General features: G+C 41.0%; 1 protein-coding gene across 1 annotated transcript in view; it reads left to right on the top strand.

Annotated features, from left to right (window-relative positions):
* The window catches only part of CREB1 (cAMP responsive element binding protein 1), a 52,612-nt gene that overhangs the window by 14,239 nt on the left and 25,071 nt on the right, over positions 1-13,302 (top strand). The window contains exon 2 of the mRNA XM_045032560.1: positions 11,585-11,706. Coding sequence (XP_044888495.1) covers positions 11,593-11,706 — 114 coding nt within the window. The 5' untranslated portion in view covers positions 11,585-11,592. The remainder of the gene's footprint in view (positions 1-11,584; positions 11,707-13,302) is intronic.

Below are 13,302 nucleotides of genomic sequence, written 5' to 3' on the forward strand. Positions count from 1 at the left end.
AACCACATAAGATTTGTACTTAATAATGTGTGCGGTATGCTTATTGAAGTCCATGGGAGTTGGTCACATACTTTCTAGGGCAAAATTTAGCCTTCAGAATCTTTATTGCTTGTATAGTTGCAGCGCATGGAGGTGTGTGGGGAGGAGGTTGTTTTGTTTTTGTTTTTATTCTTTTTGTTTGCATGCTTATCAAAGGTATTTACTAGTAATATTCTGACTGTATTTCATATCCTGGAACATATATCAACATTTCAAATAAAAGCAAACAAACTAATTATTCTTTTAGTATCCTATATGTGTGCATCCCGCTGGAAGCAGTAAATCATATTCACGAATTGAAGGTGACTTCTAAAATAACTTTTTAAAAGGGAGTAGAGGTTGTGCCTTTTTCTGTTTTGGTTCTGTTTCTGTTAGGTAATATTTTGGATGGCAGAAGGAATCTTTTTTGTGGTGGCTTTTTTAAACATCCACCTCAAATATTAAGTTTGGTCCTCCTTTTTTCTGCTGATAGCCTCTTTGGAGGATCCAGAGAACTGGAATAAAAGCTTTTTCAGCTCTTAGTTGAAGGGACAGGGTATAGAATCTTAAACAGTTAGAAATCGGGTATTTGAGTTAAATACAGTGATGCCCAGGGGTACTCAGGGTTGTGACGCACCTAGCTGTCACCTGCCCTTAGCATGAGAAAGCCTCCTCTGTAGCTGCCATGGGTCAGCTCTCTGACTCCTCAGGCAACACAAGCACTCCCCTCTAGGCCCATGCAGACCTTGCTTTCTCTACAAGCTAGTGATAGGCACCCCCAGAGCCCTCCGATCATGTCTCTGGAGCATCCAGCCCCTGGTCAATTGAACATTCGCAGTATTCACAGATTTGTTTCCTCTAAAGAAATAGTATTCCCCAGCTTACCGATTTCACTTCAGATCACCACTCCACTTAACACACAGCACTTATTCTTGTTTTCGCTATTGACATGTCTACATTTATTTAAAAAAGCAGAGAGATTCATGTAATAGCAAGTAGAAATATTGGAAACAAATGGTTACATATAAAATAAAATCATAACAAACATTCTACCACTACACTACACTTATCTAGATACTTTCATATCTTACAGAGCAATGTTCACCCAAAGTCCTTCTAGCCTTTATACAGCCAGCATTATACCCCAACAATCCATTGTCTTTACTCATAAACAGGATCTCCTCCTGCCGTTTATCTCTTGAGGATTTTGCAGTCTCTTGATTAACATTTGGCTCAGTGTGCAAATAGATACACATTGTGAGACACACCTCCTGCTTGAAAGGAATCTGCCTGAGACATATCACCTCCTAGTTAGCTGCCTTAAGAGCATCATTTTCAGTAGAGACACACAACTCCTTAAATACTATCTGTAATACATTTTGCAGTGATTATTACAACCACAGGGCTGCTGGCTCTCTGTAGAGACCTCCCACGTGCCACCCTTTAGTGATTTATGCTAATATCCGACCCAGGGGATGCCTGTAAAACTTCATGCGCTCTTTCTGCCAGTTGGCACCAAGAGGTTCCTGGGTCACAAAACTTGCTGTTATTTTTTGTAGAAAAGGAAGAGAGTTGAATAAAAATATTTTCCTCTCTCGTTTAGGGTCTAATCCAAAGCCCACTGAAATCATTGGTCATACTTCAGCTAGGTCTCTAGGGTATTTCTACAGCCTGCATAGACAGACTTGCATTAGTTCTGCTCAAGCTAGTGGGCTAAAAACTATGGATATTGTGGCATGGTCAGAGGCTCCGGCTAGCCACCTGAGCTTGGACCTAAGGAGTTGAGTGGGCTTGGATTTTGGCAGCTAATCCAAGCCACTGCCCATGCCACGACATCCACACTGCTATTTTTAGCGCTCTACCTTGAGCAGAGCCAGCATGCATCTGTCTGCCTGGCTTAGGAGGCATACTCCCAGCTGCAGATAGGTAAGACCTGGATTTCTAAAATTTAAAAATAAATAAATAAATAAATCAGAAATTGTGTAAAATCACACACATCTCTTTCTATTCCCCCCCATCACTTGCCTGAATTTTACATGCTCATGGCTTCCCAAAACATTCACATTTTGGACTAGAATATTCCATGCTTCAAGTCTGTGTAAATACTTTAAAAAAAAATTTTAGGAAAATTCTTTCAGCTATAAGTTCAGCAAAAGTGAGGGAAAACGCCCATTTAAAAATATTCTAAACATCCATTTTTTTTTGGCAGAATACACAAAAAATGTCCTTATCTAGTATCAAATGTCAAACTAGTGACTTTGGTCATTCAAAAAGAATAGTTTTAGTTTATCAAAGAGGAGCATTACTAGTTCAGGCCCTGATTCTGCAAATGTCTGGCAATAGGATGACTCATATGAGTTAAATTATGCATGCATGTATGTGCTTGCAGGACCAGACCATAAATGCACACTTGTATTTGTTCATGGAAAGTGTGCAACAGGAAATAAACTCCACAATTAGATCACCACCATGTTCTCTTTTACTTAAAGCAAAACAGTTTGAATTAAAAAAATCCTAGATAGTAGTGTAACGTTCTGGTTGTACTGTTAAGCGTTCAAATGAGGAAATTCCAATAGTTAAGAATGTGAGGCAACATTCACTCCGACATCTTGCATGTATATTTTCTCTTTCTCATTCTTCCTGTTAAAGGAAAATTTTATTGTATTGCCGTTAGTGTGTGCCAAAAAGTACACAGGCATTTCCTGACTTGGGTGTTCCACAGCTCCCATGTTACATTTTGTACTTATGATGAGATCAGACACTGGCATTCTTTGTTGTGAGATTGTAATTGAGGATGAAAATAATTGTAGTCCCAATCATTTTTGCTGGTAGTTTGTCATTTAGATAGCCAAAATGAAGTAGTGAAATGATTAATTGGAGCTACATGAAATTTGTTTAGTTACTGTAGTACAAAAAGGTACTATAATGCTAATTATTTCCTACCTGAACATCCTTGAAACGATCTAATGCCAAAGAGTGCCAATAATGTGTGCACACAAGTGACATAGAAGGGGTCAAAATGGAATCCAGGCAGTTTGTTAAAGATTCAAAAACTGGATCTGTGTATCTATGTAAAGACACAGTGTTTCTTGAAATAGTAATTACATTTATTCTGTTAAATATACTTTGGTTTATATAACCAATAATATTGTTGCTTATTTTTGTTGTATGAAGAAGTCCTGAAAGGTTTTCTACTTGACGTTTTCCTTAAAAATATCAGGAATGTATCAAGGGATGTTCCTTTTTTTTGTTGGAGAGCTTACTGGAAGACTCAGAAATATGTAGGGATAACTTGTTCACCCCTTTCTTGAAGGGGCAGGATGTTAAATCTTTAACAAGAAATTTTTTCTGAAGTGTGATAGGTGAATGACAGCTAAGAGTTTTAAACAGTCTGAGTTTTAAACACTCCCATTTCAATTAATGGGGGTTCAGTTCCTTTCTATGAGATGTCAAGATCATACTAATTCTCCAGTCATCCATACAGTATTCCAGGAGAGACAAGACTTCAGTTTCTAATGTAGAAAACAAGAAACCATAAAAACAAATCTTTTCTGGCTGTCAGTAGGGCATCTAAGCCATGTTGAGGAAAAGTCAGATCCCCAGCGTGTGGCAGCAATTGATTTTTGTGACGGTTCAGTGGAAAGTGAGAGCGGTAGGGGAGTGTGGAGATGCAGGGAGAGGCAGAGAGGGAGTGGAATATGATGTTCAAGGAGAGTGACGCACTTAGGAGAATATGTGGGATAGGAATAGACTGAGAGGAACAGGGGAATGTGAGGGACAGGAAGGAGACTGCAGAGGTACAGGTGGATACTGAGGAGCACATTTGTTAAGTTTACTGGTCTGTAATTCCCTGGATCAACCCAATATCTTTTTTTTTTCTTTCTTTAGATATAGGTATAACATTTGCTACCCTCCAATTCTCTGTTACGGTAGCTGTTTTTCATGAGAGCTTACATGTTTTTGCAAGCAGTTCAGACACTCAAGACTTTTCCAGAACTCTTGGGATATATGTGATCTGGGCCAAGTGACTGCTTTTTAAGTGATCTGTTTGTTCCAGCAACTCGTCTTCTGTTACCTTAGTCTTTGGTAGTATATGATCTTTATTACCAGAAAGGAGTGGATCTGGGGGAGGAATAACATCCTCTTTGGTGAAGGCTATTGTAAAGAAATCATCTAGCTTCTCAACAATGTCCGTATCTGCCTTACTTGATTCCATTAATTCCTGGTTTATAGTTGAATTTTGAACCTGAAATGATCATACAAGCTTTGTAAGGTTATGACAAAGATGTTATATGTACCCTCACTCAGATTCTTCTCCAGATGTCCGTTCTGACTCTGTTTTTGCGTGTAGACTCTGTGGACAAGAGGACTTAGAGGAACAATACCAATTGAGTTTAATTTAAATAGACTGATTACTGTTTCAAAAGTCAAAAGTCATTTTTGCACCTTAATAAGCAGTGCAGTGGAGTGCAAACTTGCAGTTTGTTTCAGTTATGATGTCTATGATTACTATGGTAATACAACTAATAAGTAGTAATAGTGCATAGGGCTTGTTTTTTTGTTACTTTTTGGGGAAAATTAAATGGAACAAGAAAAAGATTTGTGATATTCTAGCAAATAGGTTTTTAAAAATCTATCAGATTTTATCTCTAGAGAAGTCTGGATTAAGACATTGCTAAGGTTTGTCAGACAGCAAGAATATGTCTTCCCTTCTTTGACATAGAATTGCTTTACTGTACATACCAAAAAAAAGACTTGCACACATACATAGCGTTTCACAAATATTAAGTCAATGGAAAAGCCATGAATAGCATGTATGTAAATTATATTCATTTTACAGTGAACTTTTAATGCTGTGGAAAAGTCTGATGACCTAAGGAAGACTAGGAAGTCTTCGTAGTCTAAAGAAGACATTATAATATCCAGAATGACACTTCTGTGTGCTATAGATATTTCATTGTGGCTTGCAGACTAAAATCTTTGCTGACTTCCTGAAGTCCTCACCTGAACAGCTTGGGTTGAAAGGTTTAGGACAGCTGTGGATCATGGGCTAACTAATGCATGGATTCCCGTGAAGGTTCACACTACAAATATGTTCCTAGTTTAGAAGATAATTATGTACATCAGATTGTTACGCAGCAATTCTTAATATCTGTTTAATACCATAAAGAGATTTCCATGCAAAAAACATAATTAAAAGTTAGCGTTGAGATTGTAAATAAATCTTTCTAACTTTAAAGATAGATAAACACTGGAGTCCACAAAATTAAGCACTACAAAGGAAGGAAGTTTTAAAGTTAAGGTTTTATCTTTAAACAAAATGTAATAACTTTGAACTATCGAACAAAACAAACTATAGAATATATAAAAATGATGAGTTAAATTGTCTCAAACAATCTGAACACCATTATTCTGTCTATGCTCAAACTCTGTTCATAAGATATTCTTAGGCCTTGTCTACACTACAGGACTATTTCGAATCTACTTAATTCGAATTTGTGGATTCGACCTTATGAAGTCGAATTTGTGTATCCATACTAAATACACTAATTCGAACTTCTGAGTCCACATTCACGGGGCCGGCGTCGACTTTCGAAGCGGTGCACTGTGGGAAGCTATCCCACAGTTCCCGCAGTCCCCGCTGCCCATTTGAATTCTGGGATTTCCCCCCAATGCATGCTGGGGGAAAAAATGTGTCGAGGGTGGTTTTGGGTAACTGTCGTCATTGAACCGTCAATCACGCCCTCCCTCCCTCCCTGAAAGCGCCTGCGGGCAATCTGTTCGTGCACTTTTCTGGTCAGTGACAGCGTGGACGCCACAGCACTGCAAGCATGGAGCCCGCTGCGATCCTCGCCGTTTTCTCCTCCTCGCACTTTATCGTCCACCTCTTCCACATTCAGCTGCTGAGAAATTGGGCTACTTTTCAATGGTTCTGCAAGCACTGGGGGACCATAGGGGACGTTTTACCAACATGAACGTCGGATGGCCGGGCAAGGTTCCTGATGCATGTGTTCTCAGGAACTGTGGGCTGCTCAGACGCCTGCTGGAAGGTAGTTTCTTCCCGTACCACGAAATAACTGTTGTGGATGTGCATTTGCCTATAGTGATCCTCGGTGACCCAGCCTGCCCGCTAATGCACTTGCTCATGAAGCCCTATACAGGCGCCTGGGACAGCGACAAGGAACTCTTCAAATACCAGCGAGCAGCGAGCAGCGTGACCTGTGACTGTTCAGTTTCTTTACAGAGAAGCTGAACCTGCCCCTGTTTCTTTACCCAGTTACTGTTGACTCTCCTCTTCGGTTAAATACCCCGTTCTCCCCGTTTCCTCCACTTCCAAGACACGTGTAAAAATAAAATACATGTCACACTGTTACTGAGGAGAGGTTTCTTTATTCATGACTTTTCGTTAAAGGGTCAAAATTGGAACGCAGACTGCGGTGGGTAGGGTGTGCGCTGATGTAAAGACCGCCTCTAAACTTAAGGAATGACAGGCTCCTGATCATACAGCGGTCCGCATTGCCGGACTGCTTGTTTCAACGGAGCCTGCCATCCCTCCTTTTTGGGATTCTGTGTGCGGGCGGCTATGTGGCCTTGTGGCGGAGGAGGACGGATACAGATTCCTCTGCTGCGTGACTCAGCGGTCCACAACAAGGACCGCTGTATAAGATCTGTACCCGACCTCCCCCGCTAAAAAGTCACATCCCCACCGCCCACACAGAACCTGGAAACCACCTCCCATACCGACCACGGTGCCTGCTGACTGCACTGTGTGTGTTACCCGCTGCTGATCCGGCCCCCGTGTCTGTACCCTGCGAAAGGTGCCTGTCCTATGCAATTAGCAACGCACTTCCCCACGCACCCCATTCAAACACAGTCTTCAGTGAGGAAACATGACGGAAACAGTACTTAACAGCAAAGTATTTTTATTACTTAAGTACACAGTTATGGGATGGGACTGGGATTGGGACTTGTTTGAGTCCGGAAGGGAAGGACTTATGCAAACGTAGGGTATGAGAGCTTTTGGTTACTTGAGCACTCTGCTGGGGTGCAGTGACAGTATTCACGGCCCAGGGCGGGCATCCTCCTGGTTATTTAGGGTGAGGGGGGTATGTGACTTTGTGGCGGGGGAGGGCGGTTGCAGAGATACTGCCGGGGGCTCTGTCCTGCAGCGGACCTGCAGAACATACACAAGTCGCCGGAGCATGTCCGTTTGCTCCCTCAGTAGTACAAGCATTGCTTGAGTCGCCTGCTTGTGTTCCTCACGCCACCTCTCCTCCCATTCGCTGTGTGAGCACTGGTACAGAGAGACTTTCTCCCTCCACTGCCTCTGCTGGTCCGCCTCGGCTAGGTAGCAGCCCACACATTCATCGAAAATCGTGTCCCTTGTCTTTTTCTTTCGCCGCCTAATCTTCGCCAGCCTCTGCGAGGTGGATGCTGTGGAAGGTCTGGAGACAGTGGAAGCTGTGAGATGGGAAACAGTTAGTTAATTCCTTGCAATGATACTTTTTTGCGAACAATTAACTGAATCTAGGCTGTCTCTGTGAATTTTTTGTTGAGACCCCTGTGCCTGCTGTTGCACAAATCATTTGCGCGGTGGATTCTGGGTAAATGTCGCCAGTCATTCCTTCCTCCGGGAAAGCAAGGGCAGACAATCATTTCGATCACGTTTTCCATGAAATGCCCTGGCACACGCCATAGCGTGGCAACAATGGACCCTATTTTGCCTTTTGTGTATGTCACCGTATGTGTACTGTATGCCGCTGATAGAGGCGGACCAGCAGCGCTACACAGCAGCATGCTTATGCTTTTGCATGACAGCAGCGATGGTTACCAGGCATACTGCACCGTCTACCATACCATGAACTGGTAAGAAGACGGTAATAAGATGGTCATGGTTACCTGTCCTTTTGCACTGCGCCATTTGGTGCTGTCATAAGTGCCCCTGGTCGATCAGCCAGGGGCGCAAAAGCAAAATTTGGGAATGACTCCCCGAGTCAATCCCTCCTTTTTGGGTATCTAAAAATAGAATCAGTCCTGCCTAGATTATGTGCAAGTGTACTAGAGAACCACTGTATCATACAATCAGAGACCACAGCTGCTCTCTGTCCAATCCTGCATAAATTTTGAGCTGAACGCTATTCACAGGGTGTGCTCCTGAAACAACCCCAGCTGTTCATTCCATTCTTCCCCCAGCCTTCCTGGGTTCCAATACCATTGTCCCCCCTTGTGTGATGAAGTAATATAGAATGCATGAATAAGACACAGGTAGTCGTTTGTGAGAAATGAGTGGAAGGAAGCCTCCAGCTGCAATGATAGTCCAGAGATGACATTAAGGGGTGTGGAGGAGGGAGCCACTCATCCCTCTGCTAGTCCAGGGGCAATTGAATCTTTTCTTTACAATGAAGGGTGGGGGCTGATGGATCTCAGCCCCCTGTTGCAATGATGAGGACGGTTACCAGCCATACTGCACCATCTACCATGAAAAATTAGCAACAGGCGGCCTTGACCGACCGGTCCCAAGCAAGTTGGTACGGTTGTCATGGTTACCAGCCCTTTTGCACTGCCCCATGTGCCAATAGGCTGATGATGAGGATGGATTTCCATCGTTTTGTACCATCAGCCATCCATAGCGTGGGGGGAGCAAGGATGTTGGTGTTGAGTGCTGCACCATCGCGTCTATCTGCAGCATTCAGTACAGATACGGTGACATGTAAAAGAGTCAACAGAGGATTGTTTTCCCTTTTACTTCTGGGGGTCGGGGGGGTGCGTAAATTGCCGAGCTATGCCCCGTCCCACCGCGGACACTGTGTTTGACCCTAGAAGCATTTGGAGATCAGCCAAGAATGCAAATGCTTTTCGGAGACAGCAGGAACTGTGGGATACCTTGCGTCCTCGTTCCCCCCTCCCTCCATGAGCGTCCATTTGATTCTTTGGCTTTCCGTTACGCTCGTCACGCAGCTGCGTGCTGAGTCTGTGCTATGCCGTCTGTCCGTTTATTTATTAAAAATACTTTGGACCAACCAGGCCTCAGGCAAGCAAGCTTTACATTTTCCAACTAAGATAAGATCAGCCATGTACTACACATCCCACAATTGAAATACTAATATCTGCATCATCTGCCAACCAAACGGCCGTAGTATCTCCAGTCTGCTCTCTCCTGACCTATTAGCAACCCGAAGATCACACCTTTTAGAGGTCAGACACACAAAGACCTATCCAAATCTCATCTTACCTTCCTAATATTGTTCCCTCAGATCCACCATTGGATGCAATGCACCAATCTTAAACTGTTCTGATCCTCATTGGCAGGCTTCCTGTGGATACTAATAGATGAAAACTGTATTCTGTGTATGTACAACAGTGTGGCCCCTGCAAGCTGATTCTGATTGCATGGTTCATGATGGTTGCACAGCCACAGGCTGTGTATTTCTTGAAGTCCTAATGAAAATTTATAAGGTATACTGCTTAAGATACATTAAAACTACAAGATTCACAGCCAGATTACCAAATTATAGAGTATCAGGTATCGATGAGCTGTGATACTTGTCAGACTCATGTCTGCCTTCTGTGGAATATACAAATTCTGGCATCAGTGGGAGGCAGGGCAGTTTGGAATGCTTAGGAGAACCTAACTTGCTTTTTCCAAAAATGGAGAGGGTTTTGTGCTTTATGTTTTTTAAGTGTAACTTAACCTTGATTTCCTTCCTTTCCGTAGTGTTCGGATTTTTAGAATTACAGTGTTCTTATGTTATAGTTCCCTTAAATTACTGATACTTATTACAGTTTCACTCCAAACCAGGGACTTTTCTAAGCGTTTCCAAACTGATGTTGGAACTACATATGTGGTACCTGATAGCACTAAAACTAAGTTGCTGATTTGAGAGAATATTTTTTTGTATTGGAATGACCACGTTTTGGTTTATGCACAGTGGCTTGCTCTGTTCCCATGGAACATGACTGAGGTAGTTGGCACCTGTATCTTTCCATTGCTATTTTTCCTGAAGAAAACAAAAGTGTTTATGCAAAATTGGTCGTCTGTTGCTGCTTTCAGTATTTATGGAGCTTTTTCTTTAACGGTCTGGAAATATTCAGTAGAGGCCAAACTGGTCCAGAATTCACACTTATTGTTGCTTATCATTCCACAGATACTTGTTTTAATACTGTTTACTTTCATTGGTCTGATATGCAGTAACGCTAATCTAAGCCATCGAGATTTCATATTTTACCCAGGACTGAAATGTGATAAACAGAATGAATGTGAAAGACAGTGATTGCTTTAAAAGAGAGCAGTGCCTGTTCGCAAAGAATATACATTCCAAAGTAATTTTGAAACACAGTTCTTGTTGAAATGGAAGCTTCTCTACAATAATATTTCAAATGAAATGTTTAGACCATTAAGAAGTGACTGGTTGTACAATATCCAGGTGCTCATTGAAAGGTAGTGTGATTGGAAGACTTCTCTAAACTTGGAGACAGTTCTTTATTACATGCTAAATATTTTCTTTTGAGTATTTAAAGGCGATTGTAAAGTGACTTTCACAGATTGGTGCAGATTTAACATTCAATAAACTCTCCCTACATGCTTGCTCTTTGGGGTTGTGCAATTTCATTGTATAGAATTTTGTATGTTCTACTGAGACACACTTATTCAATTAACGCTTCAAAATAAAATTGTATTAAGAGCTGTCTAGGATGCGTAATTTAGTCAAGGAAAATTCACGTTATATACAAAACAGCATAAAGCCTTCTAACTTTTTTATAAAGGTAATTTCAAAAATATTCCAAAATATCATGGGTTGATTATTGGAAATCATGGCAAATCCCTTATGTTGGTGTTGGTCCATTCTGGAAGTGACTTCCAATATTATCTATGTTTATTTTCTTTGGCAGGTGAATTTTATCCACAATTGTGGGTAACATTTTATCCACAGGAACAGCATTTGTAGGAAACATCCCTGCTCAGTCCCTGGGATGGCACATACTCAGTTGCTCCGTGGCGATGGCCCGTGCACACTGTGATCACAGATAGGATTTGTGGGGATGGAGCATGAATAGTTCATATAGAATCTTCAGAGAATTTAGCTGCCAAACTTAAGTTGCTGAGCATGTGCAAACTGCCATTTTTTTGAAGGTTTATATAACTTGGCCAAATTTGGGCAGGTTTTCATGGGGATGGCAAAAGGCAAAACTGACAACAGAGAAAGCCTCCTGAGAGATTTTGAGTCCCTGAAAGTGCTAGAACTTCTCAACAAAATGGTTGTAAGAATATTTTAACATGGGGCAAACAATATATTTTCTTCATCTTATTAGAAATTGCTAAATTATTTTTACTGAAACTTCACAGAAAATTCAGTCTGAGACAGACACCTGGCACAGAAAATTTCTTCTTGAATGGTTAAAAGAAAAATTATAAGCAACTGAAAACTAGGTCTTATAATACAAAATGTTGGGCTGCAGTAACTATATGCATTGCTACCAGCTCCACCAGTAATAATGGAGTTACATGGATATGTAAGCCATGAAAGAGGCAAACCCATACTCATGACACACATCATTGTGATTGTAGGTAACTAAATGACCATGGAATCTGGTGCAGAGAACCAGCAGAGTGGAGATGCAGCCGTTACAGAGGCAGAAACCCAACAGATGACTGTACAGGCACAACCGCAGATTGCAACATTAGCTCAGGTACAAAGTGATTTGGTTTAATATTTTTACAGCATTGTTCCCAAACTGCATAAGGTTTAAGAAGGAAACTATTTTCTGAGGCGGTTGAGAGAATGTTCCATTTTATGTGTGTCTAGAACAGGGAATATGTATATTTCATTTAATTTTGTAATGAGAGTTGTACAGTACCACTTGTTGGTTTATCTTCAATATCATATTGAACTGTGTTAGACCTGAAGTAGTTTTAATTCAGGGATGTGCTTGCTGCCGCTTCCCGCAGCCCCCGTTGGCCTGGAGTGGCGAACAGTGGCCAGTGGGAGCCGCAATCGGCCGAACCTGTGGACGCAGCAGGTAAACAAACTGGCCCGGCCCACCAGAGTGCTTACCCTGGCGGGCCGCATGCCAAAGGTTGCCGATCCCTGTTTTAATGTATAATCCATTTATAACGTGACTACAGATACAGAGTTTTGAATTACTTCTTTTCACTTGTAGCATTCCTTCCCACCATTCTTTAAAGATACTTTGAAACTTTGAATTTCTCTACTGACTTGTATAAACAGGATTTTGCTTATTTTAGTTAGGAACTTTGTTATGATAGTACAGGTATCTCTTAAGAAAACAAACTGATTTGTTTTATATGGTTAAATAATGCAGAGAGTGCATAAATTAACAAAAGGGATGGATATAACAAAAATTATAAGCAACTTCCAGACTTCCATTTGTTTTATGCTGTTTGCTCATTATCAGAAACTCAGATTCTGCAGAGTTGTCTCCTGTTTACTGGGGCACTGTTAGACCATTTATTGTCTCAAAAAAGTTACTTTGTAGAGGCCAGAAATAATGCAAACCTAATTATCTTCTTAATTTCGGGAACCCAGCTCTACCCTGGGTTCCATTGATGTTTGGCAAGAATAATTCCATTGTGTAGATGAGTATAGAATGTGGCCTGTGGCATCAGTCCCTTGTGTAACAGTTTCACTTTGTAAATGATTTGCATTCTCCCGAAGTATGTAAAATGACGTCTCACTCCTATCTCTTTATTTTGTGAATTTCTGATGTCTGTCTTATGGCATGATTATGAAATCATTTACTACTTTCATGTTTACAAAAATACATGACACCTTTAATAGGCAGCTGTTAACCCTTTTCACTGGGATTATAGTCTTATGTAATTAGCCATATTGAAACACTGAGAATTTAGCTGTATAATAGGGCTCTATTTAGTACTCGTTACTCAGGCAAAATTCCCAGTAAAGTCCATATGGAAGTTTTGCATGAGTAGGAAATATAGAACTGGATCCTAGATAATTAAGAATTGGGTAACTGCAAATAAGGGTTTAATCCCTATACTCACTATACTATTTTACAGATTTTTTTGTTACTTTGAGTAAGTTATAATTCTGTTGCTGCATTTTTTCACACCATCTTAGCTTTACCCTATCTGTAACTTTATACTAAAGTGTTATTTTATTATAAGACTTTTAACTTGTGTTATGGCAATCAAGAGCATGGGATGTGCACCTATAATCACTTTTACAATCCAAATAAATAATAATATCAATGTAATTCTTTCATGATCTCATTTTCAGAGAGATGTTACTCTCTCTTTATAACACT

This window comes from Mauremys mutica, chromosome 10 (genome assembly GCF_020497125.1).
Source record: "Mauremys mutica isolate MM-2020 ecotype Southern chromosome 10, ASM2049712v1, whole genome shotgun sequence".
NCBI classification, from domain to species: Eukaryota; Metazoa; Chordata; order Testudines; family Geoemydidae; genus Mauremys; species Mauremys mutica.